This window comes from Sturnira hondurensis, unplaced genomic scaffold (assembly GCF_014824575.4).
Source record: "Sturnira hondurensis isolate 20B ecotype Veracruz unplaced genomic scaffold, ASM1482457v3 Scaffold0009516, whole genome shotgun sequence".
In the NCBI taxonomy this organism is placed as follows: Eukaryota; Metazoa; Chordata; class Mammalia; order Chiroptera; family Phyllostomidae; genus Sturnira; species Sturnira hondurensis.
Window position 1 is genome coordinate 973,230 of NW_028082147.1, and position 27,750 is coordinate 1,000,979.

The following is a 27,750-nucleotide window of genomic DNA, read 5'->3' on the forward strand; positions in this document are numbered from 1 at the left end:
GAGACTTTCTTTTTGTTTCTAACTATTGTGAGTGTCATACATTGATACCTTCGTTTGTGGACTTGTTTTTTAAATGTTACGTAAGGTACTTTCAGATCATTAAAAAGCAACACAAAAACACATAGCTTATTTAAGCCTAATTATTATCTTTAATAAGTACTTTTTTGTAAATAAGTATGTAATATTTGCTTCATCAGTTCAATAATTACCTTAATTTTCTCTTTTGCTCATTTGGCTGCCCATATTATCTCTTCAGCCTTGAAAATGTGCTGGTGAACTAACAGATTCCCCTTGAGGGTAGTGACACCCCCTAAAGGCTGCATCATGGTGGTTACCTATCAGCTTATTTCACAACCAGCTTAAAGATGTGGCTTATTTGGAAACAATGCTATTCATAAAAACCTACTAACCTAAAATGTTTCTACCACTTTATTTCTTAAATGTAGGTGGAAAAAACCCACATCGAGGTCACAGTACCCACCTCAAATGGTGACCAAATGCAGGTTTGTGCCAGTAGGCCACTCGTTCCTCTCCCCCTCCCTCCTCAATGTCTCCCTTCCCCCCTCCTTAAAAAAAATATAAAACGAAGGTTCAGACAAACTTCAGTGAGCCAATATTTTATCATTTTTCTTTCTTTCTTTTTTTAATAATGGCAAAACAGAAGCTTGCAGGAAAAACGGAAGATCTGATAAGAATGAGGAAGGTTAGCCATTTTTCACTTCACAGAACTGCATCAGCGTCGCCCGTGCTGACTTTCACAGTGCATTAAAAAGACAGTGACCCGTCCTCCTCATTGATCTCTTTTACCCAGAAATGGCTTTGGGATAGCAGATAGACGTATGTGTGTATATGCGTATGTGCACAAAGAATTATAATCCTTTACTATATATTGGAAATTTTCCCAGTAGCAAAATACCTTTTGAAAATGAAAGAATTAGTAAAGGCTGAGCCTATCCTTTATTAAACTTTATAAGAAATATTCCACAAGGCACCATGTTCTTGAAATTGTTGGCAATATTTTGTACATATTTATTATGAAACCATCATAGCACCTGCCAGTGTTGTTAATAACTGTGCTTGGCTGTTCTGTGCCTCTTACTTCTCAGCTGTAGAGTGGTGCGAATCAGTTTCTACTGAATAGAATATTGAATGATCTTATATAAAATGCCCATAGATCTCTCTTACAGAAAGTATTAGAGATGTACGTTCTGCAGTATTACTGAGTATGAAATTTGTCAAAAAACGAATGTCTCAAAGTATTCCTCTACTCTGTAGAACATGGAGTTTTAAACCTTCTTAAAATCATGTATTTTAAGAAAACCCCTCAACAGCTCAATTTCAGAAATGAACATAAAACAGCTTGTTATGTAAGAAGCCAATGAAGCCAGGAGCACTGTCTCTTTAAATAGCATCATCACATCCTCCCATCACTCATGAACAAGGCCACCCGTTTTCCAGTGCTAATTGTGTTCTCTGTGTGTCTTTGTGGTTCTGTGACCATTTCATGTTGGCATATGCTGCGCTGTGGACATTTAATTTTAAATAATTTTTGGTTTGCCAATTTGCAGTCTTTTCCCGCAAGAATGACATTTTAATTTTTTATGCTTTTCTGTTTTTTCCCTCTTTCATTTTCACAGAAAAAGAGAGAGAGACTAGATGGTGAAAACATTTATATCAGACATAGCAATTTAATGTTGGAGGTTTGTATGAACTTGAAGCTTATTTCAGTTGGTTGCCTGTAACCTTCTGCACTCTCTGCTGATGCCTCTTCTTTCTGTGCCACGTTTGGTTTTGCATGCCATTGCATGAGGGACTTTTAGGTTTAAAGAGCTTTTGCATGTTGGTGAACATGAAGATCTGCAGCCATCTCACCTGGTTTCTCTCTGGCTTCCATCTCTCATACTTACCTAAAAAATATATGATTGGGACTACCTTTGCCTCTTGTGGTTCCATTGGAAAATTCTTCAAATTTTCCAAGAGTATAAACTACTGTATGTCCCAAGCATCAAATGTGTTATCTTCTGACCTGGACAAGTAAGATAAATGATCATAATTCAAACTGGGTTTAAAGTATTGGGGGTACCAGAAAATGACAGAAAAACAGCTGGAGGGAGAAAAGCGAGAGACAGGAAGAGGAGGGAGCCTAGCAAGTAATGAGTAGTTACTATGACAGAAGACAGTTTAATCCTAGAAACAGGTGTGTGGGTACGAGATTGTTATTTTAGAGATGAGAAAATTGAGGTTTAGAGACATTAGTTAATTTCCCCGAGGTCACAGAGCTGGTAAATTGGTAAAGCCAGGATTTCAGATAGGGCCTATCTAACTCTTAAACTACACTCCCCCGACTCCGCCATTCAGAAATAGCAACATGCTGTCTGCTGTAGCAATTGTACAGTCATTTTCCTGCTACATTCAACGTTGGTGAGATATTTACCAGAGTTATGTTGCATACTTTATCTAGTTTTGGGCTCTCCACATTGGATAAAGAAATACACATGTAAAACTCATTAGAAGATTGAGGGAACTCCATAAGGAAAAATTAAGGAAACTGGAATTAATTTGTGTGGAAAAAACTGAGTCCATGTTAGTTGACATGTTGAAAAACTCTTATATAAAAGTTGATGACCAGATTATTTTGCAATTCCGCTCAACACAGAGCCAAAAGAAATGAGCAGACTCTGATATCAAGGATTTAACTTAGATATAAAGGAAATATATATATAGGAAGATGATAAACATGATTCCTGCCTTCAGGAGGCTTACGGCATGGGGGAGTAGGGAGGAGAAAAACAAAAAACAAAAAATAAACAACTAGCAATAAAATGATTACAACTTGTTATAAAAACAGTGAAGCAAATAAACCATATGCTGTGCTAAATGAGGGGATTTACTTGGAATAAAAAGGGCAGGAAATTCTCTGTGAAGAGACATTTTCACTGAGACCTGAAAGATGAACATGTATTAAATGTGGTCAATATTATTAATATAGAAGTTTGAAAAAACTTCCCAAGGTAGATGTCTGATTTAATGTAATGGTCTCTACTAATTACTTAAGCGCATCTTCTTTGTAAAACGTATATTTTGAGTGCCTGCTAGGTTTAAGTTACTTGGATGAAAGTAACACAAATTATAGCCAGCCTTCATTGATCATGTCCTGTGTGGCGGGCACAACGCCAAGTGCTGTACATAGATTGACCTCATGTAACACGAGGTCAAGGCCAGACCCCAGGACATTTCAAACGTGGCGGCTACATCTCTTTGCTTTGGCCCAGAACTGAAACCGCACCTGGATGGTTCCTCTTGTGGGATTAGGAAGAATGACAGAGGTCAGCTGATCTCCTTGAACTCAGCAAAACAACATCTCCCAATTTTAAACATGTCTGTGTCTTGGCTAGTGCTTCCTCTTACCTGGAACCTGCAGTACCAATCATATATTTGTCATTCGTTCCACGAGGTGTGGTATGGCTTCTGAGACTCCTGAAGTCCCTGTGTGTGATGTGTTTTTCCCCAGCATTCATTGATGGCAGTGAGAGGGGATTTCTAATAAGCGTGTGTTTGAAAAATAAAACTACTAACTACCTTCTGAGAATATTTTATATTAAATGGTTTGGTTTGATTGCTGCTTAAATTATAATATGATAGGCATCCAAAAGTGTCTAACCTGAACATGGCTAAAGTTTGGCTAACCATCATTCTCTAGTTATTATAAAAGTTTGGTTTTTTTTCTTTTCTCTTAAGGAAGTTCTCTCAACCTATCTGTCACTCTAGCAGTTTTTTTTTAAAGCATTCCTCCCCTTACTCCTCCCCCACTCCCACTAATGCTTTGTTCTGGCACAAATAAGGTCGAGTTCATTTTTAGATGTACCGCCTCCTCCTCCATCTCCCAGAGGGAACTTGTAGCAAGTGTCTATGACAAATTCTATTTGGAACAGGTCCCTTAGAGATCTTAATTTTACTCTGTGCCCCCACAGGTTTCCAACAGAGCCAGCTAAGAAGGATGGAGAAAGCTTCCTCAGAAGCTACCGATGTTACTGAAACCTCTATTTCCTTAGGTTCCAGCCAGTGAAAAGCTAGACAAGAAGAGTAACAAATCTCTCATGTTAGAAGGCTAACTAACCTCGAGAGTTACGGTTTTACGTAGCATCTCTTGCTCATTTTTGTTTGGCTCCATTCATACTTTTAACTCTCCCAAAAATGTTCAGTTGTTTTTGGCCCAAGCAGATTTAATTTCCAGTCAGGAGCTGAGTCACAGGGCCTTACGTGCCTGGTGGTTCTCAGCCTCCTACTGAGTCCTTGACTGCTCTTGTTGATGACTTTTCTTTAGCTAGTAAATAAATATGCGTTTCTTGCTTTTGGTCGAACAAAAGGGCAAACTGTTGTTTCCTTATGGGGAAGCCTGTGTTCACGAGCTCCACTCACACTTCCTCCCAGAGAGCTGCAGGATTGCCCTTGTGTGTTAGTTTTCTCTTTGAATGATCGCAAAGCAAATACATGTTGTTCATTCTTGCAAGAATAAAAAGGATAGACGATTAAATGAATTTTCTGAATAAATATCTTCAGAATCAAAATTGTGTCCTGTGTCCCAACTGATTTTCTTTTCCTGTGCTATTTTTCCCTTTGACATTGCTTTGGAAAAGAACATCTAACTTACTCAAAGCCTAAACGGCTCCAGAAAAAGAAACTTTTTAATGAAATGGGCATCATTTTTTTTTTCAAAATGAGGCTGTTTCCCACAGAGTCTAGAAGAATAAAAAAGACTAATCCCAAAATTCACAGAGCATATTAGGAGATATATTTAGTATTATGCTTTTCTTGGACACAGAGCTGCCTTGATATATAATAAACACAGAATTTTTAGCATTTATCAAGTACTGGGCTCCCACATATTTTTGTCTCAAGCACAGATCTTTTGCGTTTTTTCAGAGAAGCATTTTGGACAAAGAACATTTGTGTTTTTGTCTTCAAGTTGTATTTCTCAGATTATTTCTGGCCAATCTCCCTTTTGAAAGTTGTTATATACTTCCTATTATGTAAACCTAGATATTTCTCATTATGTCTAGCTTTATTAACCTTAGTCTTGATCATTTCTCTTTAGAATATGCTCTTGAAGAGCTTACCCCTAGTTGTCCAGTATGCAAATCTGCTGGAACAGTTGAGGTATTTTATGTATTCTTTTATTTTTTAATTCTCACCAGAGGATATGTTTTTATTATTTTTTTATTTTTATTTATTATTATTATTATTTTTAAAGATTTTATTTATCTTTAGAGGGGAAGGGAAGGAGACAGGGAGAGAAATATCACTGTATGGTTGCCTCTTATGTGCCCCCTGCCGGGAACTGGTCTGCAACCCAGGCATGTGCCCTGACTGGGAATCGAACCGCAATCGTGTGGTTCGCAGGCCCGTGCTCATTCCACTGAGTTACGCCAGCTAGGGCTTATTATTGATTTTTAGAGCAAGAGAGAAATATCTGTGTGAGAGAGAAACATTAACTGGTTGCTTCCTGTATGTGCCCCAACTGGGGACTGAACCCACAACCTAGGTATGTGCCCTGACCAGGGATCAAACTCGCAACCTTCTGGTGCATGGCACGGCACTCCAACCAACTTAGCTACCTGGCCAGGGCCAGTTGAGGTGTTTTAAATTGTAAGGAGATATATAAGCTAGTTGAAGAATTCTTGTTAAATCACTCCCCATTCATTGAAGGTTAGTGAAGAAGGTCCCTATTTTGAATGGTACTAAAGAATGAAGTGAAGCTGTCAGGAGCTAGAAAGCATAAGCCTTTTAATTTGTGTGAGTAGTATTGGCAAAGGAAAAAGCCATTATATTACATACCCCCGAGTAATTACTCAGGGATAGTAACAACCTGCTCTGAAGGCCTGAGTCATGAATTTCAACGGTTTTTTTTCTTTTTTGTAATCTTGGAATCAATTACTTTCTCCCAGAGGAATGTCTTTTTTTTTAAACAATTGTAGTTGACATACAATATTATGTTAGTTTCAAGTGTACAACATAGTGATTCAAATTTTATGTACCAGTAATAAATTGTTATATCAAGAAAGGGCTATTCCTGTCTACCAAAAACCAACAACAGCCCCCTAATAATAGGGAAGCAAAACTATCTCTAGGTAGAAATAGAGGGGTAGCGTCCAGTCCAACCTACCCCAGTTCAAGGCAGTCAGTGATGAAAGCTGAATCTTTCACCTAGTCCCTTATTTAGTAGTTTCTCCTTGTCTTTTGCTCTCTCCATCCTGCCTGAGCTGAGCCTAAATCAGTTCATATCAATCTGAGGCTAATTGAGTTGTGGAATTACCTTCCTGGGATGAGGAGTTGGAGAGCCAGCACTGTGTCATAATGGGAAGAAGAGTTGTAAAATTGAGTGAGCTCCTTATGGGTTATATAATCGCTAAGAGCTGTGGGGTTATGATGCTTCATTGCTTCCAAGAAAAGCACCTTGTTTTAAAAAAAAGCAAGCAAATATACCATGTTGTATATTTACAATTTGAATGCAATTTTTGGATTTGTAATCTCTCTCCTGGATGTGGTGTGTTTTCTACCGATGCCCCTAGTCTGTGATGGGCTTCCCTTGGTGTGTTTTTTATTCCTCTGAGTATTTATTGTTTTGCATCTTTTTCCGTTCAACTGTAGGATTTAGACAAAAGTCAAGAAGAGATCAAAAAACATCACGCCAGCATCAGTGAGCTGAAAAAGAACTTTATGGAATCTGTACCGGAACCACGGCCTAGTGAATGGGACAAACGCTTATCCACTCACTCCCCGTTCCGATCACTTAACATCAATGGCCAAATCCCCACAGGAGAAGGAGTGAGTACTCTGTCCGCATGACCAGTTGGGAGAATGAGTGAAATAAGTGTTTTTATATAGTAATGTTCTGTATCTGAGAGAAAGTGTAGAGCTGAAATTTATTTTTGGTGCCTCCACCAAATTCATGGCAGCTTTCAGGCATTCATCAAACACTTGTTTGCTGAGTCACGTGGACAACCCAGTCTGGTTATGGGAGCCACTCACAGCTCCTGGTAGATGAGTTGACTGGAGAACTCGCTCTGCAGCTGCAGGCTAGTGTGCGTTTGCAAACTGGCCATAAGCCAATGGAACTTTATGTTCAAACTGTGCCTTCAAGGACTAGAGAGTGTACTAAATTTAGTAAGGTCAAAATTGGAAAGGAATACTCATTTTTTAAAAAACTTTATTTGAACATTTGCACAACCTAGAAATGTCTGGAATGGTTGATCACAATTATGTAATAAACCCAGGAGGCCCCTAAGCCAGAGAATGTAGAATACCAAGTAATGGTTGTGTTTCATTTTTAGAAAAACTATTGATTTTTTACTTTATCTTTATGAGTAACATCAAACTTTTAATTCACTGTTTTGTACCATCGTCACAATTAGAGGAAGCCAGCAATATCTTTCAGGGGCTGTTCTTTTCTGTCGTTGTTCTCATTACCTATTGTAGAAATTCTACATCTAAAGTAATGAATATATGTAATGAAAAAGTCACCTTGAGCATATATTCAAAAAGTCTTTACTTAATCTTTAGCCTAGCAGGCTAAATATTTGTGTAAATAGTCACAGTGACTCAATGAGTGATTATAATGATTTTTAAATTATATGCTTGTTTCCCCCCCAAAGCATTAACAATTCTAGTTAAGAAAGGTAAAGTGATATCTTAATTATTTAAAAAAACTTGTTTTTATATTTAGAATTTGTGGTAACCTACTCAACTTATTTAGTTTCTGGAACTGGAGAGGGTAATAAAAGTTGGTCGACCAAGGGTACTTTTTATATTTCTCAAAATGTGGTTAAACTTGGCTAATGACTCTCTAAATAGAATCGAGCCAGTTTCACCGAGTAAGGGTGGGGAATTCCTGAATGATGGGCAGCCAAATAGAGCTGCCAGAGATGATGGGATGCAGTTGTTCTATTCACTGTCCTCTTGGTCTCCATGCCCTGATGGATAGGGACATTAGTTTCGTAGTTTAAATCTAGCTAATGTCCTTTGAACTGACTTTCTCACAGAGAAGATGCCTTGTTGCTCTCTTGCCTGGTAACTGCATATTTTCTAGAAGTTTTCTTTTGGACTCCATACAAATAATAAAAGATGCTTAACTGCTTTGAAAAAGTAACAGTACTTTCTTGGATGAGGTTTGGTAAAGTTGAATCAGTCTCCAGTTCCAGAAAATGTCTTATATCTTAATAGGAAAGCCTTCAGAAACCATCTCAGGGCAGCTCTGGGGAATGGCTGTGTCATCCTGTGGACTTTTAAAGAAACAACTCTTTATAAATTAAATTAGATTGGTGGGGATAGTCAAGCCACTTTCGCTCTGTGTTTGTGTATAATACCCTCTAAACGAACAGTGGAATAAGTGAGAACTATACTGTCACAACCTTTTACATAGGATAATTCCACTTTCTGGCATATCTTACCTTTTAAAATATAATTAGGACAATGTTTATGTTCTCTGGGGACGCCTCTTCCACCTTTGACAGCCTTTGTGTTGCATTACAAGCAACTGAAATGTATGCAATTTGTGTATGACCAGGTGCAGACAACCTCTATCCTTCCCTCGGAAAGAAAGGTTGGTGGGCCAGAGGTAAAGCTGCCGTTACCACTTGTGCTTCTCAGTCACAGTTTGCTCTTGTCATGGCACTAAGCAGATGATCCCTCCAGAATCAAACAGCAGCTGCTGAATAATTGTTTTTCTTTTGGCTACACTAGCAGATTCTCACATACCGCCTTTTGACCTGACACATGACATTTCCACCGCTGCAGCTTTCGCAGCTTTCAATTTGCTTATTTTGGCGCATGGCTGGTTGAAAAGCTGCATGAAGATATAAATATGGATTCAGAGAAAAAATGAATTTAATTGTACCCTATTCTTTTTATGTTGTCTTTCTTCTCCCCTTTATTTTCTTTTAAAAATCATTATTATAATTTTGCATCCTTTCTTTTCCTTTTATTCTTCTTTGCTGACCAGTCCCCCGGCTACTTTCTCCCTGATACATATCACTTAGGGGTGTGCAAAGAACCCGTGTCCAACTTCCAAACTGACCCGAGGAGGCTGGCTCAGCTGAGAGAACTGAGAGCCAAGTTTTTCCTTTCATAGATAACGTCTGTCTTGACTGGATGGCAGAGTACAGAAATTTGGGGGTGGGGGGCTTACAATTGGATAATTATAAAAAAAATAATTCTCCTTAAAAATGTCAGAAGTATTTGCTTAATGTGATGTGTAAACCTTCATAATGGTCATTATTATTTTTAACCATAATTCTGAGAGAGAGGGGAAGGGAGTTTGCCATTGTTAAGATTTGTGGGTTTGTTTTTTGTTTTTTTTTTTTAGTAGACCTTCAAGTCACATATGAACTTTTATACTTTTTTTCTTTGCAGTCTTTAAAATGTATAGGATTCAGATTTTTATTCCCTTGAGCAAAAGCTAATTGCCGTATCAAATGAACTGTTACAGTTTTTTAAACCTATATGAGAGATACGAGGATAACTTTTTATATTCTACCATTCTCTTTGTAATAAAGGTGACTTTTGTGATGGCAAGAAGAATGCTTCATTACTGGCTTTGCCCAGCTGACCTGAGAAAAACTGATAGTAACAAAACAATGAAACATGAGCCCAAATTCCTATGTGAATATCCTCGAAGGTGACTAAGTACTATAAGGAAGTCCGTGATTCCTTGAACTTTCGGGGCTTCTAGTGTCCATTCATTTTTAAAAATTATGTATGGAGTATTGTTCTAAAAACTTTGCTGGGGTAAATTGCCAAAGTAAAGTCCAATAGAATGTCCGAAAGACCTTCCCAAATCCTTTGCACATCCCCAAGTATCATTTTTAAGCATTTTTCATCTGTCATTTTGTTCATCTTTCTCTGTCTTTCTCGATCTTCTACCGTGAAAGCAGGCACAGGGACGTGCTCTGCTAGTGCAGAAGGAAGAGAAGGTTAAGAGGCAAGAGAGAGCCACTGAAAGAGCTTTGCCCCAGCAAGAGAATGAAGACATTCTTCCCAAGGTTTCTATTCCAATCCCTGAGGATCACGAGTCTTTCAAAAAGTGCCGCCTCTACTCTAGTACTTTTCAGTCTCCTCGTTTTCCTTTCATGATGTCTTTTCTCGTGGTTCTGGCCTTGGCTGTGTGGTGGTTGGTCTTTCTGTGACCGGAAAACAGGGTGCTCGTCCGAAATGTCAAGACCAAAACTGTCAGACTCACCATCGACTTCTCCCGTGTTATCTCCTGTGTGATGCTCTCCGATCCTGAGAGTTCACTGTCCTAGAAAAGCTCTTGTGGCCATTTTTCTGTCAATACATGTTACCCTTTGTAGAATATGTATTATGGGGCGCAAAGGAGTAGGAATAGATTGCCCAAGCCAGCTTTCCTTCCTGAAGTTTAACAAGTGTAGAAAAATCGGATTTAACCTTGGCAGTTGGTACTTTCCCCAGCAGCTTTCACCTTTTTATTCTGCGTGTTTCCACTTAGTGTGGCCACGTCCTTCCGCCAGTGTTTCACACAAAGCCGGAGACTCTGTAGAAACATCAGATGGGGTAGTTCCCTAGTCTTCTGTCGTCCTTTGTGTGGCGTGGGCTTTGTAACTTAAGAAAAAAATTTCAACTTGCTAACCTTTCAAAAGCCTTAAAAAGACACGTTTTAATCTATGAATCCAAAACCACTCCCTTTCTGGCGATATCAAACCAGTATATACAAAGGCCTTTTTGGGAAAAGGGCTTTTGTCTTCTGTGGCCTTCTTTATGTGTATTTCTGAGACGTTCAGGGACAAACAACTTTCTCCTGCCTGGTGTAGAAAAGAGAGCTGCAAAGGTTAAATGCCATCTTTTCACAAGTGACATGTTGGTGGTTTAAGGACAATGGTGCTGGTGTCCCTGACTCAGCCTCCAGCCAGGGCTGAATTTCCCAGACTACTCTGCCCATCTTTAAAAGTCCTGGAATACAGATTTATTCAAGATCTGTGCATAAACATACCCTCTTCTGAATTAAAATACTGTGTTACTTCTTTATGACTTAAGTAATTATATCGCTAGAAGCAATATTTAGCCATATGGTAAGCTTAAAAAATATATTAATATATTTCGTTTTCTGATACATTTCAGACATGTTTGTTCTTATACTTGTGTTGAAATCAGTTGTTTTTAATTGATGGCCTTGTGAGCTCTAGAGTTCTGTGTGACAAGTGTGTGTCCTCTGTTTGCATGTTGATTTTCCAGACTTCCCTGAAGTAAAGATGAGCGTGCCCTCTGTAACACAACTCGGATGTCTAACCTGTTATTTTTGCCTCTGCATTAATGAAGTCTTGCATGTAGCTTGCTTTTTATGGCACTCGAATGTACCAATATGGATGACTTGGTTAATGTTGTCTCCAATATTTGTTTTGGAATCTGAGTCCACAGGGTTATCAAACTGAAATTATTGCACTTTGTTTTACCTCTTAATGCTTTTCAGTTGATGAAACTGCTACACAAGACTTTTTGTTTTGAAGGTGATGGCTTCTTAGAGAAAAAAAAAAAACGAACAGTAAAGCCAAGAATCTTTGGTCCTTCATTCACCGCTATTGTTTTATGTCTCTGTGGACATGCAGAAAAAATTCTCTGGTACTCCGGAAAAGTGCTACTCTGTGATTATAAGCTTTCCAAAAAAAAAAAAAGGGGGAAAGGAAGCAGATTGGGTTAAATTTAAAAATGTGGAGCGAGTGTGTATCTTCACGTCACAGACTATGTCTGTTTACAACAAATGTTTATAATTAAGAATATTTATTGATTTACTCATTATAAAAGACCTCAAGTCAACCTGAAACATTGCGAAGTTATTCTCTAACCCAGAAAGGGATCATTATAAGTACTCCCCTTTATCTGTGAAATAGAGATATAACAACTTTGTGAAATAAACAAAACCGTAGCATTGGTTTATATTCTTTTATCAAGGAACTAAAAATGAAGTAATCTTAGAATTTTATTGGTACTTTTATCAGTGTTTCAGATTATATTTCCAGTTTTCATTCCTATACACAGCATTTTATTAATTATTATTGTAAACTTCACCTTGAATTTTGCTTCCCTTTGTATTGGAGTTACTCCAAGTTCATTAAGTCTGGTGGAAGCCAACAGTCCTTTTCAGTTTTCTTAAGTGCAGCGGGGGTTCTCACAGACCCTCCCTGACGTCGAGGAGAAGGGCCAGTGCGGGCCCAAAAGCTGTACCCAACACAATTATCGGAGGAAAAATGTTGGACATTACAGTTTTGTGTTACCTAAAGTTAATGCTGTCTATGTTGGTCACGTAAAACTGGAAATAGTTTTTGTTACCTTCTGATATTTGCTTCTATTCTTAATACCAGAGACAGATCCTAATAACTGTGTCTCAGGGGTATCCAACCCATGGCCCACGGGCCACATGCAGCCCAGGATGGATACGAATGTGGCCCAACACAAAGTCATACATTTACTTAAAACCTTTTTTTTTTTTGCTCATTAGTTTTTGTTAGTGTTTGTGTATTTAATGTGTGGCCCAAGACAACTTTTCTTTTCCCAGGGTCACCAAAAGAGACACCAAAAGATAGGACACCCTTGGTTGGTGTTACCCTGGTTCAGTTTCTTAATGGCAGGTTGATAATTAAAAAATAATTTGGACTGAAGTTATTAATACAGACCAATAGAAAGCCTTGCTTTTGCCTTGCCATTGTTATTAATTACTCCTAGGGTGACCGAGAAGTTCACTGAGACCTGCCTGACGCTGAGATTTCCACCTAGTAACGCAGAAACAAACCTGCCTCATGAGAAAGAATGTGTAACGGGTTCCAGGCACCAGGAGCTCTGGTTATTGTTCAGTTCTTGGTCTTTTAGGGGCCAGGAAGACGGAAACTGAAAAACAAACACCCGTCAACTTCTTGAAATTTTTTATATGAAAGGAAGCAATTAAATTGCTGTGTTTATTTCCATCTACTCCTATTGGTATTTGAACAAGCACTTAAAACTACTAAGTTAAAAATGTCTTTCCAAATTCTTTACACTCTTAAACAGTTCATCTCATAGATATAGTACATTTGGAGTGGGCCACACTTGTGAATAAAGCCGGCGTCAGTGTTTCGGGCCTGTCTTTCAGCCATTCTCTTGTGCCAGTACGTGGAGTACGAAGGAGATTCAGTTTGCACGGGCCAGTTTTGTACTTGTGTACATCTCCAGCAAACATTTTGAAGGGAGAAGGTGTTGACTCCGTTAACTAACATCAGACTGGGGTTATCTGTGGAGTAGATTTCCAGATCATGCTAGATCCCAGGGCCCAGAGCACTTCTTCCTATTACATACTGCTTTAAATTTTAGTCTGAAATTTCTGTGGATATAAGCCAATCACTTTCTCCTCCATCACTAAGGCACTCCTGGAATACTTCCTACAGATAAGTACATAGGACACACTAGGCATTCGAGGTTTGGGGTTTTTTTTTAGAAGGCATTACCAATCAAAATTTATATTTAGGCTTTATCCAGTGATCACGTATTTTCAAGAGGAAGCCCTAAAATTCAAAAATAACATGAGATGCTTTCTCACTGTTGCTTATTTTGCCAAGGGTGTTGAGTATAAAATTGCAAAGTCCCAATCTGCCTTCTACACCATAGTGGGTGGTGTCAGTAAGTCTGCTTTCACTGCTGCTGCTGTTACCCAGCATGCTTTAGGGCCTCCTTTGTGCTGCAACAGAACGTGATGCAAAAAGGAACGAGTTGGTGCAGACTGAGGAGTGGGCACCTGCTGTGGTTAAGAGGGTAGGGTTGTTAGGGGAAGAAGCCACAGAAAGTTAGGCTGGACGAGGAAGAGGGTGGCTATAATCAGCAATTACAAGTTCAGGGAGGATTTCATATTGTGAATGATTTTCTCATCATACTAAAACTTGAAAGACAAAAAGAAGAGAAAGTAGTTTATTACACTCATAGATAGGAAATACAGGCTAAACACTAAATAGCTTTAATAGTAGCCTGACTAAATGTACGCGTGACAGATTGTTGAGGAAACGGATGCTTTAGGAGTGCTTTTCTCATCTGTTGTGATTGGTGCCCTTGAGGGCGGCCCGCCCCTTTATCATAGTCAGGATTCTGTTTGGGGTAAATAATAGAATAAAGCTAACATTTCAGAGTTTAAAGGGGAAAAGGAAGCCTAGGGTCCCAACTTCCTCGTTAGGTCCCCCAAATCAGCAGAGGATGCCATTTAGTCTGGTTTTCTCCTCTACTGTCTCTTTGAAGAAGAGTCTTTGTGTAGGATCCCATCTCGACAAAACACAGAGAATAAAAACTAAGGAAAAACACGGCAGCTGCTGTCTATTCATTTGTTCATAGCCCACGAGGGTAATGAATTGCAGGGATGTTAGAGGTGGCGTTATCAGGAGTTTCGGATCCAACTCCTCTCCCCTGTACTGCTTGACTCTACCGTACAGTATCATATGGAGATTTACAGACCAGCTGGTCTCCTAGCCTGTGTTTAAATGTGTCCCAAGACATAACATATTACATCTTTGGACATCTCTGGTTTTTGTATATAAATCATTCTTATGTTAAGTCAAAATGTTTTCTCATAGCTTTCACTTCTTGGTCCTGAAGAATTTTCTGTCTTCCATGTTATAAGCTCTTTGTGTAGTTAAAAGTAACTCGCATGTTAGAATCAGACAGTTATTGCCCTCGTGTAACTTACCATCTTATATCCAGATCGGTCCCGTCTTCCTCCTAGCATGCTATCCCTGCTTTCTTCCTTCCTTTTTCTGGTTTTCCTTGCTTTACCAGCTCTTTCTCTTTCTGGCTCTATTACCCATAGGTTGCTTCCCCCCCCCCCCTTTTTTTTTAGCTTTATGTCCTCTCTAAAAGAACATTTTGAAATTCTTGGAAATCCCAGCTTCTTCAGAGATAATAACACAGGAACTTGGGATTTACTTTTACTTTTTTAAAGGATTTTATTTATTTTCAGAGAGGGGAAGGAAAGGAGAAAGAGAAGGAGAGAAACATCAGTGTGTGAGAGAAACAGCAGTTGGTCGCCTCTGACACGCACCCACCCAGGGACCTGGCCCGCAACCCAGGCATGTGCCCTGACTGGGACTCGAACCAGGGACCGTTCCGCTCACAGGCCAATGCTCAATCCACTGAGCCACACCAGCCAGGGCCTGGGACTTATTTTTTAGACCAAAGAGTTGGGGCGGGATAGTCCTGTAGCACTGGAAACTTCCTGTAGCCCAGAATCTGTTGACAAGAGAGTAGCGCTACTTTATTTCGAAGACGCACACTGCCAGCACTGCCTTCTAGGTTTGCTTGTCGTCCCTGACAGCCTGACTGCCCTTCCATACGCTAGCCCCCCCAGGCGATTTGATAACATTATGGGAACTTACTCTCTGTCGCCATTCTGATTATCATTTAGATTCCCACCAGAAAAAATGATATTAAAAATTTGAAATATTATTAACCTATCTCTTTCCATTTGTGCCTGTCTCCTCAAAACTGTGAGATTCTCAAATCGAGAAGCTTTGCTTTGTTTAGCTATTTGTCCGCCCATCACCTTTATATCTTAGACATATACCAAAAGATAACTGTTAAATTGAATTAAATGATAAATCACAGATGGCACTGGATCAATTCTAACTCTTCACTCAGAATCTCTTCTATTGGAACACAGATGTGTGCCAAGTTAATCACCATAGGCCCCGTCAGTACGTGCAAACCCCTTGTAAGACCCAGGAGCCCTGTCTCTTGTTAATTCTGTAGCGTGATCCCTGGTTTATTCAAAGAATCTACATATACCACTGTGCTGGATGTCAGTCTCTCTAGTGATGTCTTGTAATTCGGTTCAGTAAAAATCTCTTATCCGTTTACCACAGGTAATAATCAACTGTTTTCACTGTAGAACATATTCTCCAGAGTAGGGTATATTTCTGTACGTGTTAAGTTCATCTTGGATTGTAATATCAGAAAGGGAACCAGCTATTTGACAATTTGTGGTTTGGCTTGTGTTTTACAAGATATAAAAACACCAATTGTATAAAACTCTTGTGATATCAAGAGTTTTAACTATCAGATAGACCAGGGGTTGGCAAATGTTTTCAGTAAAGGGCCAGATAATAACTATTTTTGGCTCCACACACCACAAACCTCACCCTTGCAGAGTCAAAGCAGCAGAGACAGTGAGTTAACGAGTAGGCATGAATGTGTTCTAATCAGACTTTACTCAGAGACCCCGAAGTTTGAATTTTATATCATTTTTGTCATTCAATATTATTACATTTCCCCCCAGCCATTTAAATGTGTGAAACCAGTCTTAGCTCACAGCCACGCAGAAAGCAGGAGAGGGCTGTTTTCGGCCCTTCGGCTGCAGTCTGCTGACCCAGGCCTGACATGGGTCCAGAGAACTGCTTAATCTCATTTCCTGCCTTTGTGCGGCTTCGAAGAGCCGGAGTTGCAATGTCGGCACCTTCATTCAATGTTGAAGTGGTTTTTATCTTGTTTGCGATTAGAAATGGAAAACAAGAGACAAGGTATTTGTTTCTGTTTCTGTGGCTGTCGGGGTACACCTGAACCATAATCCAAAATAACCACCCCAGCACAACCTGCCTGTGTCAGTCTTCCAAATAGTTCTCTGTTAACTGGGTTTAAAACACACTTAGTGACGAATCCAGCTGGCTTTTTTGGTGTTTATTTCTTAGTTTTTAAGAGTTTACCTCTGTTTTCCCCGAAGGAATAATCAATTCTCAAATTTACCTTCCCTTTAGCCAGATTTTAGACATTATCTAACAAACACGGTAAAGAAAGTGAAATAATTTTCACTCTGAACTTTTGGTGCACCTGAGTGTTTTAAGCAATTGGGTATTTAGAAAAACATTTTAGAAGGAGTTCTCTTTGAAAATAAAGAGATTTTTCTGAGAGGGATCCCTGAATTCAGAGCCTAATGAGGCAGTATTTACCAATAAGTCAGAATCAAATGAAGTTACCTTCTTTTGTAAGTGTCTTTGCTCCCAGGTTGACATAGCTGTGTTCTGAAGGGTTCCGTGGTCTGGAATGGGCTTTGGGAGGTGCTTTCTAAACCCTGACCCTGCGTTTCCATTTGGTGCCTGGTCCAGGATTTCTGAGTTCTGATGCTCAGTCAAGTAAACTGTTTATCCATTTAGCAGTTCAGCAAATATTTAAACCTAAAAAAAAAATCTGCTAAGAACTTCTCTTTTGGAACAATTTCTTCGATATTTTTCTCATGTTATTGGCTCTGTTAATGTGTAAATTTGTCCCAAATAAATCTTATTGCAAATCTTTTGCTGGTTGATACTAGTTAGCAAGGAAAGTAGGAGCTAGTCGTGCCGTACATGGACAGACCACCGGGAAAAAAGAGAAAGAAAAAAGAAAGGAAAAGGAACCTCTGCTTCGCTGGATCGAGAGACACTGTCAGCCAGTCTTCCCAGGAACGTTCCTGTTTTTTGGTGTTTTTCTCTTATCTACTCCCGGTAGTTGTCTTTTGTTCAGTCCTGAAACCGAGCTAACCTATGGACACATGTTCAGTTCTCAAAATATTAATATTTTAAATAAGCTTTGGACTTATTTGACTTATTTATACCAAGTTTTTAAAATAACTTTTTCTTACCAGCTAGCATTTTTTTCATATGCTGGATATGTCTTAGGTTGTTTTTTTTTTAAGAGCACTCTACAAATCAGTAGCTATTAACCTGCCAGGACTTCCACTCCGATCACATTGAAGAGCAAGAATGGGGTGGGCGTGGGCCTGTGGGTGTGAGGAGAGCTTGCCCCTGTGCTGTGGCATCGGCAGACAGCATTCCACTTGACTCACTTCCCCTGGATGAACTTTATCTCTCATCCTCCCCTCACCATTCTAGATTCTATTGTATCACCCAGGTGATTACTTAGAACCAACACTGCATTTTGAAGTGGTCCGTTTACCAGCTCGAAGTAAGTACCCTGTGGAGGTCTGAGCAATGTAAAAGCATCGCAGTGTTTCTCCAAAGCCACATTTCTTTTGGGAATTTGTTGAAAATGTTAACACAGAAAGCCATTTTCATTATTACAGATTTCTTCAGGAGAAGACCCAGCTAGTTAGTATCCATAGTTTCCTGAAGTGCTTATTATGGCTTTATCCTTTCTGGAAGGTGGGCTTCTGAGAAACCCTGCCAAATGTGTTTAATTGTGTTCCCCAGTAAGTGAGTTTTCGTGCAGGTTAGAGCCCCTTCTCTCCTTCTTCATCTCTCCACCTTCTTAGGGTAATGAAATAGAATTGACCGACTGAAGGCTTCTGGTCTCCTAGCTTTGCTTAGCATAACCTTTAATACTTGTTCCACCACTTTGGCGTCTGTAGCTCTGTTCGAGTCTGAGAACATTCGTTTGGTCTGTGGAGTCCTTGCTGGTGAGTGCGGTGTTAAGGCAAAATTTTCTATTAACTAATAGTTAAAATTTTGCAGCGGGCACTGATTTTGAAGCTGTTTGCTTTTACGTTCGCATATTGTGGGGATAATCTAATAACAGCACTATTTAGGAAATTGTAAAAACTATGCTTGAAGGATATGTCACGGGCAAATTCCACCTGCTGGCATTTATGAAAGGCTTTGTTGTGAAGTGATTTTCATATAATAAGCAATTTTACCAACTGTGATTTAATTAAGGCCAGCATCTTCCTAAATAAGCTCCTTTATCCAGATGTAATCTTTGTGTGCCAGAAAACAGCAATGGACCATGAAAATGACTCAAGTTTCGTGGAGAAGCTAGGGAGCTCTACAAGATTGTATTTCTAGCTAGGGACCAATAACTTGCAAACTTTATTTTTTAAAAAAGTTGGGGAGGGTATAGCCAGGAAAGAAACTTTAGAATGAAGAGACATGATTAAGAAAACGGCACACTGGAGAGGAAAGATAGAATTTTTAAACCATGTTTTGCTGGCCACACGGTTACTTTGTTGTTAGTTTATCCCCATATTCAGTGTTTGCGATTCTAATGTCCTTTTTAAATCCACCAGTTGGCCTGAGTTTTCCAGTAAAAGAGTACCAAAACTGTTATTTCTGAGGCTTTGGGGGGCAGAGGCCCGGGGAATGTTTTTCTTTTTGGTAACTTTTGTTCTTCTTTCTTCATTTCTTTCCTTTTTTGGCTGAAGAATGGGCTACTGCTGCTTGACTTGTCAACTTTATGTGCTGTTTACATATGGCTTTTACGAAAGAAGCCATTACCACATCTGATTTATCTCTTATTGCAAGTGCCCATTTAAAAGCATTTTTTTAACTTGACAAATTTAAAAAATTACAGACAACAGTGTGCTGATCGCTAGGGAAGGGGAGTATAAGGCTACTAAATGGTAATGGAAAAAAATACAATAAAGATTAAATTAAGAAATCACTAGGTTTATGTTCCTAGTGATTATTATACAAGCAAGGGAAACACTGTTATTCATTTTTCAAAACAGGAATAATACTACAAATATTGGTATGTTTTGTTTTTTTAGAGCTTTCCCCAAGTGCATTTAACGCCATGCTTGGCCGACTCGCCATGTTTTGTTGAAGATCGTAGAAACGAAGCACTCGCAATGAACGATCTTATCAGGGTTGGACTGTATATGTTTCAGTTTGCATGTTGCAGACCATTCGGGGGAACTATTTAAATACGTTGTTGGCCATTTAAGTGACTGTTGTATTTATTGTTCACTTTAGTTGAGAACCAGGAGCTGGACTCTTCTGCTGGGTATCTTCCTTCTGTGCTAAGATAACCTCGATTCCTGCTGGTTCTGTGGGCACTGGCAGCGCAGAGCGCTTCTCACGGGGCTTGCACAGCGAGGGTAATGCGCTCTGGGGGCCTGTGTGTCTGTGCACACCCCTCCCCTTCAAGCCCACTGTCACCTTCTGCTCACCCCCTTTTTCTTATCAAAAGTTTGTTTTTAAAAATTATACAAATCTTACTAAGAAGTCTAATGGATCCCTAAATCCCCTTCCTTTTATTTTACTTGGAGGTATTTGCATGTCAACAGGCCACAAAATCATGGCAAAGATGATGGAAACATTACAAGGCCAGTCCTCACTCTCAGTGTATTTGCTAGAGTGGCAAAATAGAATGAAGAGAATGTGAAAACCAGTGGTAGTTTAATAGATGTAGTGCATTTAGGGTTGTGTTGTGTAAGTGCCTGCAGAGGTAGTATGCAAATTTTAGACTCTTTCTGGCAAACATCATTAAATTTCAGGAAATAAAACCTGTGGCTAGTAACATAGGAAGATATCCTTTGGGTTTAGAAACAATAAATCTGTGAAGCTTTAAAACAGTTGTAGCCCTGGCTGGTATGGCTCAGTGGACTGAGTGCTGACCTGAGAACCAAAAGGTTGCTGGTTCGATTCCCGGTCAGAGGACATGCCTAGGTTGTGAGCCAGGTCCCCAGTAGGGGAGCGCTTGAGAGGCAACCACACATTCTCTCCCTCTCTTTCTCCCTCCCTTCTCTTCTAAAAATAAATAAATAAAATCTTTAAAAATATATCAATAAATTCCTCTTAATTAAACCAAGCCTCAAGCACAAGGTCAGAAGAAAATTTAGTTGGGATCCAAAAGCACACAAAGCAAAAAATACAATTGTCAAACCAAATGACATTTTGTAACTCTAATAATTATTTGTTCTTCATCAAAGAAAGTATTTTTTGGTGTTCTCTGCTTGAGCCCCTAAGTATATTTATGTAAATGCGAAACTCTCGTTGATTGGAATAGAGAGTTTGAGATTATTAAAGATGGTATTGGTACAATGAGGTAGGCCAGTGTATTTGTGCAATGTAGTGAAAAAATTTGTATTTTGGTCTGGTTGGAGTATGAAAGTTCTTTTTGCAATTATTTGTGTTTCCTACTTCTCAATTTAGTCAATTTGATCAAATAAAATGTTACTTTAGCATGTTAATGGCCCTCCCTTAAACTTTGTCTTGTGTTGGCCCTGGCCAGATAGCTCAGTTGGTTAGATCATTGTCCCTGATATGCCAAGGTTGTGGGTTTGATCCCCAGTCAGGGCGCATATAAGAATCAACCTCCCTAGCTGGGTGGCTCAGTTGGTTGGAGCGTTGTCCCATAGACCAAAAGAATGCAGGTTCAATTCCCGGTCAGGGCGCATACATGAGGCAACTGATTGATGTTTCTCTCACACATCAATGCTTCTCTCTCTCTCTCTCTCTCTCTCTTTCTCTCCCTCTCTCTCTAAAATCAATGAACTTATGCTTCAGCGAGGATTAAAAAAAATCAACCAATGAATCATAAATAGTGAAACAACAAGATCAATGTTTCTCTCTCAAATCAATTTAAAAATTTTTTAAAATAAAATTTGTCTTGTATAATTTCAGCAAGTAAGAAAATCCAATTTATTAACTTGTTTATAATGTATGTTTAACCATGCATATGTATGCAGGTAAAATTTTCACAGGTGTTCTAAAGATAGATCTTTAAAACATTGAATGGAATATGAGGGAAAACATTTTCTGAAAACTTAAACACGTAGTGATTCCAAGAACCTCACTAGAAGTTAGTTTTATAACTGACATGACTATTTTCTTCTTTCTTCCAAAAGTTTTCTCTCAACCATCTAATTCTCCTTGTGGTAGACTCAGTAACATTGCTGATTTGTTTATTTCAGTGCTTAGTGTAACATTATAATACCTGAGAATGCACCAAACAAAACAAAACAAGACACTGTAATTAGGCACAGAGACCAGCTCTGGTAAAAGTTGTCCTTTTCCCAAGGTCCCATCATTGCCACAAGCACCATGTGGCGCCGAGTTTACTATGTAAACATATTTAATTGCCATTTGAATGTATTGACATCAGTATCTTCATTCAACTCAATCTAAGTGCCCTGGAGATTAGGTCACTTCTTTCTTTCATTATCTCAAAAATCACCTAAAGGTTTTCTCTTCTGAGACAGCAACTAAGCAACTGTCTGTTGAACTTGGTCAGTTCATTCTGATGTTTCGTACTTGATTTTAATAAAACAAGATTTCACCTTGAGGTGCAGGGCACTCAGCCAAAAGAGAAGGAGAGAGAACTATGTTGATCTGTATCACTGCTAGAGTCATTACTCAGGCCCACTTTGGGGGTACTTTGATCTCCCATATTCTGTACTTCTAGCTATATTCTGTACTTCTATTCTGTGACTTTACCAAGAGAGTGGTCATTTTCTTTGAGTACCTTCTCCATTGCAGAGGGAGGTATCTAATAAGAAGATTTACGGCCCTGGCTGGTGTAGCTCAGTGGATTGAGCACAAGCCTGCGAACCAGAGTATCCCGGTTTGATTCCCAGTCAGGGCACATGCCTGGGTTGCAGGCCAGTTCCCTGCAGGCCATTTCCCAGCAGGGGACGCACAAAAGGCAACCATACACTGATGTTTCTCTCCCTCTCTCCTTCCCCTCTAAAGATAAATAAATAAAATTCTTAAAAAAACAAACAAACACAAAAAGCCTTCCCTTTGGCCCTGGCCAGGTAGCTCATTAAAAAAAAAAAAAAGATTTACATAGGAATTAAATTACAGCTACAGCCATGTTTTCATTTGCATTCCTGAGAATATTCCTGCCCTCTCCAAATTGGAAAGTATTAAACATGATGTAGATTGTTTACCAGATTCTTCAGATTTTATAGATCATTTCATTATGAAGCCAGGTACAAAAGCTTGCCTAAGAAAAAAACATTTTTTTATTTTAAAAAGTAACACATATTTATTTTAGGAAGGTTAGGAAGTACAGAGAAACACAAAGAAAGAAATTAAACTGTTTGCAATCCTACCACTAGTGATATTTTACTGTACTTAATGTCTTTTTCATGTGTATAATTATATGCATAAGAACATATAATTTATAAATGGATAAGAAATAAAACAGCACATTATCAAGAGGAAGGCTTAGCCTTTGAAGTTAGCATTTGTGGCTTTTTCCTCATTCCAGCATCGAATCCTGGTCCTGAGGGGAAAGTATGTCCCCAAGGTCACAGGGCGGTGTGAGCAGGGACACTGCTGTCGTCCGCTTGGTCCTCATCTTTTACCTCTTTAATAGAGAAAGAGGTAAAAAGGAGACAATAGCAGGTTCTGGTCTTCCTTTTTAAAAAGATTTTATTTATTTATTTTTAGAGGGACGGGAAGGGAGGAAGAGAGTAAGAGAAACACTGCTCTGCTCTGGCACTCGGACCCAACCGCAACCCAGGCATGTGCCTGACCAGGAGTCCCTTCACTTTGCAGGATGGCATCCAACCAGCTGAGCCACACCAGTCAGGGTTTGTCTTGCTTTTCACAGAGAAAGGGTTTGTTTCTATATTGTTGCCCAGAGGTGAAGTTGGTCCTCACCAAGCAGGAACAAGTGATTAAATGTGGAATAGAGATTACTACCTGGGCCTTCCAGAAAAAAAAATCGTATGGCTCTTGCTTATGTAGCACAATTTTAGAAAGATTTTCAGGATTTATTTTTTTTTAATATTTTATTTATTTATCTTTAGAGGGGAAGGGAAGGAGAGAGGAAGAGAAGCATCAATGTATGGTTGCTTCTTGTGCATCCCCTGCTGGGAACTGGCCCCTGCCAGGAACTGACCTGCAACCCAGGCATGTGCCCTGATTGGGAATCTAACCTTGATCGTCTGGTTTGCAGGCCCGCACTCAATCCACTGAGCTACACCAGCCAGGGCAGGATTTATTTTTATTGTGATTTTAGTGGAGGAGGAGAGAGAGAGAGAAGAGGGAGAAACACTGATATGAGAGAGAAACATCGATCCATTACCTCCTGTATGCACTCGGACTGGGATCAAACCTGCAACCTGCACATGGCCCTGACTGGGAATCGAACCCACAACTTTCTGGTGTATGGGGTGATGCTCCAACCAATGGAGCCACTGTTCAGAGTATAACTGTAGTTCTTTTGATAGTCTCTCTCTAAATATATAAATCATTTACTTCAAAAATAAGCTGAGAAGAAAAATACTCTGGACTTCATTTAATGAGGTGGCAGCAAAGTACCTGTAAGATACCCACATCCTGCTCTTAATGAAACCTGAGATCTCCGAGGCAAGGAGGAGGTGATCAGTGACTCCTCAGAGCACATGTACACACAGTGTTAGATGATCTCAAGACATAATTCCTTTGAATAAATAGTTTTCAGGAGAAAGCCTGCAGGAAAAAAATCCCATTTCCTGCCTCCCGCAAAGAAACACTGAATGATCACATGTAGCAGGAACCATTGACTTTTAAGTAAAATTGAGACTTTTCAATCAAATTGTGTTCCTGCTTAATTAAATATTTGTCCAACATTCTTCCTTCTCATTCTTGAAACCAACTAGAAGGACTTACAGCACTTTCTTTATACAAGCGCTGGTCTTTCTTTGTAGTATCTTCTATAGATCCCCCATGAGTCCAGATAAACAGCATCTGAATTAACACCTTTGAGTCACATTAAGTCCCCATTTTGTCTGTCATTGTGGATGATTGAATTGCAGCCATATATTTATTCATATTCCTAAGAAGCTCCCCTTAAAGTTTTCAGACCAGTTTGGTACACAGTTGTGCAGTCTTACCTAATCCAATGTCCTTGTTGACAGTCATAGCCAAAGGCACAACACTGTCAGTTAAAACTTCTCACCGGTGTTGTATTCCACACTTTGAGTGTCTTATGTGAGAGGGTTTGTCTTCTTTTTGCCTCAATATTTTTCTTTTTGGCTTTCTGGCTTTCTCCTTATATTTAAAAGAATAGTGTTGGCTATGGAAATCAGACTCTGCTAAGACGACTTATCTTCCTACTTACCTAAAGTATAGTCAGGTTTGGTGGACGTGTCCTTTGGTCCTACCTGAAACATCAATACTTTCTCTTGCCATGGAGAGAAATGGGCTTTAGAACCAGAGACTGGCTTGAGTTTAAATCCTTGCTCCATCACTTACTAGTTCTGTGTGGCTTAACCTCTTCATTTCTTCATCTATAAAATAAAGATAGTGACTTGCCTCATAGTGAGGTAAAAAATTAATTGAGGGAACATGTTAAAGTGACTGGCACAATACCTGGCACACGGTGAACAGGTGGGAATGTTAGTTTCCCTCTTACTTTACCGATGGAGGAGATGACATGCTGGACACGGCAGCAGGTCCGGCCGAGTGTGCCGCTTGTCATGAGCTTTCTAAACACCCTTCATAGTTTTTGAGTGGTACAGGGCGAAGCAGAAGCTCTCGATCCACCTGGTTGGAGTACACTTTCAACACGTTTTTATGAATATCTGTTCTGTGTCAAAAACTGTACAAGAAAGCACATAGTAACATACCAAGTGCTCATCCCCCAAAGAGGTCGTAGTCTAATGGCGAAGATTGATGACAAAATGAGTAATGCCGGGGTACGGTGGGAACAAGAGGGATGGTATCTAAACAGACTTTCGGCAGCCAGGGGAAAACTTTTAGAAGAACTGATCCTTGAGCTGAGCATGGACTTCCAGGCAGAAGGAATATTGCCAATATTTATAAAGGCACAGAAGCAAGAAAAAGCTTGCTCAGTTCTAGGAACTGCAACTAGTTTTGAATTAATGGAGAAAAGAATGTGTGTGGAAGTGTAGCAGGGTGAAGCTGGAGAGAGAGGTAGAGATCATGTTTTTTTAAGAATTGTATTTTTTTGGCGTAGCTCAGTGGATTGAGCGCAGGCCTGCGAACCAGACAATCTCGGTTCGATTCCCAGCCAGGGCAGATGCCTGGGTTGCAGACCAGTTCCTTGCAGGCTAACTACCAGCAGGGGACGCACAAAAGGCAACCATACATTGATGTTTCTCTCCCTCTCTCCTTCCCCTCTAAAGATATATAAATAAATAAAATCTTTAATAAAAAAAAAAAGAATTGTATTTTTGCCCTGGCTGGTGTAGCTCAGTGGATTGAGCACGGGCCTGTGAACCACATGATCACGGTTCGATTCCCAGTCAGGGCACATGCTTGGGTTGCAAGCCAGTTCCCAGCAGGGGACTTACAAGAGGCAACCATACATTGATACTTCTCTCCTTCCCTTCCCCTCTAAAGATAAATAAATAAAATCTTTAAAAAAAAGAATTGTATTTTTTTATTTTTAGAGAGAGGTGAAGGGAGGGAGAGAGGGAAGGAAACATCGATGTGAGACAAACATCGATCAGTCACAAAGCCCCAGTTGGGGACCTTGCCTGCAACAAGGCATGTGTCCTGACCTGGAATCGAACAGGCAGTGACCTTTCAGTTCATAGGCCAGTGCTCAATCCAGAGCCACACCAGCCAGGGCAGAGGTAAGAGTCCTATTTTTTTTTAAGATTTTATTTTATATTTTTAGAGAAAGGAGAAGGGAGAGAAACATCAATGTGTGGTTGCCTTTCACGTGGCCCCCACTGGAGACTTGATGTGCAACCCAGGCATGTGCCCTTACTGGAATCTAACTGGCTACCCTTTGGTTCGCAACTTGCGCTCAGTCCACTGAGCTACAGCAGCCAGGACTAAGAGTCACATTTTAAAATATTTTCTATGTCTTACTAAAGGGACTGGACTTTAACTAGAAGGAAATGAAGAACCACTGAAGGGTTTTAAGCTGCAAATTGGGATTTTCAGTGTTTCATTTTAGAAACAAACACTTGAGCAGTAGAAGAGAGGATGCATTCAAGGAAGGTTTGAGATGAGAAAGAAGGAAAGAAGAAAATCTGAGTGCATGAGTTGTAAGCTGGGTGAGGCGATATAAGAGCTGGAATGAAGATAGCAAGTGTGCAGTAGAAGCAAGCAGATACGTAAGGGGACATTAAAGTGGAATAGAAATGACTTGATGACCTAATCTATGGGAGGTGGTGGGTGAGTGTGAGGGAGGCATTGATGATGTTCTGGGGTTCTGGCATGGCGGACTGGCTGAATGATGGTGCCATCTGCCAACGCAACGGAAACGATGGAGCAGGCTGGGGTGACGGGTCCAGGCAGCAGCAGAGATGAGTTTAATTCGGGGCATATTGCATTCCATATGCCTGGGAGGGTGTCCAGCAAGCAGTTGGCTGTGTTGTCCAAGAGATCTGGGCAGCAGAGCCAACTGGAGAGGTTGGTTCGACCATGTGTGAGAGCACTTGCTGCAGGTGGCGATTTAGCCCAACTGTTAGCAGTTCCCTTTTTTCCAAGGACTAACACATATCAGGTGATCAGTAAATATTTGTTGAATTGGTATTACTGTGGCTACAGCCTTTGCCCTTGGTCTTTTGTGTCCCTGCTTTGAAAAGAATGATCGATCTAATTTTACTCAGCAGTAGGCAACTTTGGGCCAGGTGGTGCTGGCCTGAACAATGTTTATTTTAATTTTATTGTTATTTTTATGCTAATAAACATTATTTTATTTTTAAGTATATTCTATTGACTATGCTGTTACAGTTGTCCCATTTTTTCTTTCCTCTATCCCCTTCCAGCCTGCAGCCCATTCCCATCAGGATTGCCCCTCATTAGTTCATGTCCATGGGTCATACATATAAGTTCTTTGGCTTCTGCATTTCCTATACTATTCTTAACCTCCCCCTGTCTATTTTGTACTGACCAATTATGCTTTTCATTCCCTATACTTTTTTCCCCATTCTCCTCGTTCCCCTTCCCCGCTGATAACCCTCCGTATGATCTCTGTTTCTGTGATTCTGTTTCTGTTCCGATTGTTTGCTTAGTTTGTTTTTGTTTTTTAGGTTCAGTTGTTGATAATTGTGAGTTTGTTGTCATTTTACTGTTCATAGTTTTGATTTTCTTTTTCTTGGATAAGTCCCTTTAACAT

The 27,750-nt window shown here is 39.7% G+C and overlaps 1 protein-coding gene across 17 annotated transcripts in view; it reads left to right on the top strand.

Moving 5' to 3' along the window:
• EPB41 (erythrocyte membrane protein band 4.1) overlaps positions 1-27,750 on the top strand; it is a 173,059-nt gene that overhangs the window by 127,176 nt on the left and 18,133 nt on the right. For 5 of the 17 annotated variants that reach the window (XM_037057194.1, XM_037057202.1, XM_037057200.1 and 2 more), the window contains 5 exons: positions 447-503; positions 662-703; positions 1,638-1,700; positions 6,649-6,825; positions 8,564-8,614. In XM_037057194.1, coding sequence (XP_036913089.1) covers positions 447-503; positions 662-703; positions 1,638-1,700; positions 6,649-6,825; positions 8,564-8,614 — 390 coding nt within the window. Of the gene's footprint in view, positions 1-446; positions 504-661; positions 704-1,637; positions 1,701-6,648; positions 6,826-8,563; positions 8,615-8,998; positions 9,187-9,929; positions 11,691-27,750 lie in introns of those variants that run through there. The other 12 variants (XM_037057191.1, XM_037057197.1, XM_037057204.1 and 9 more) reach the window with 9 other exon arrangements.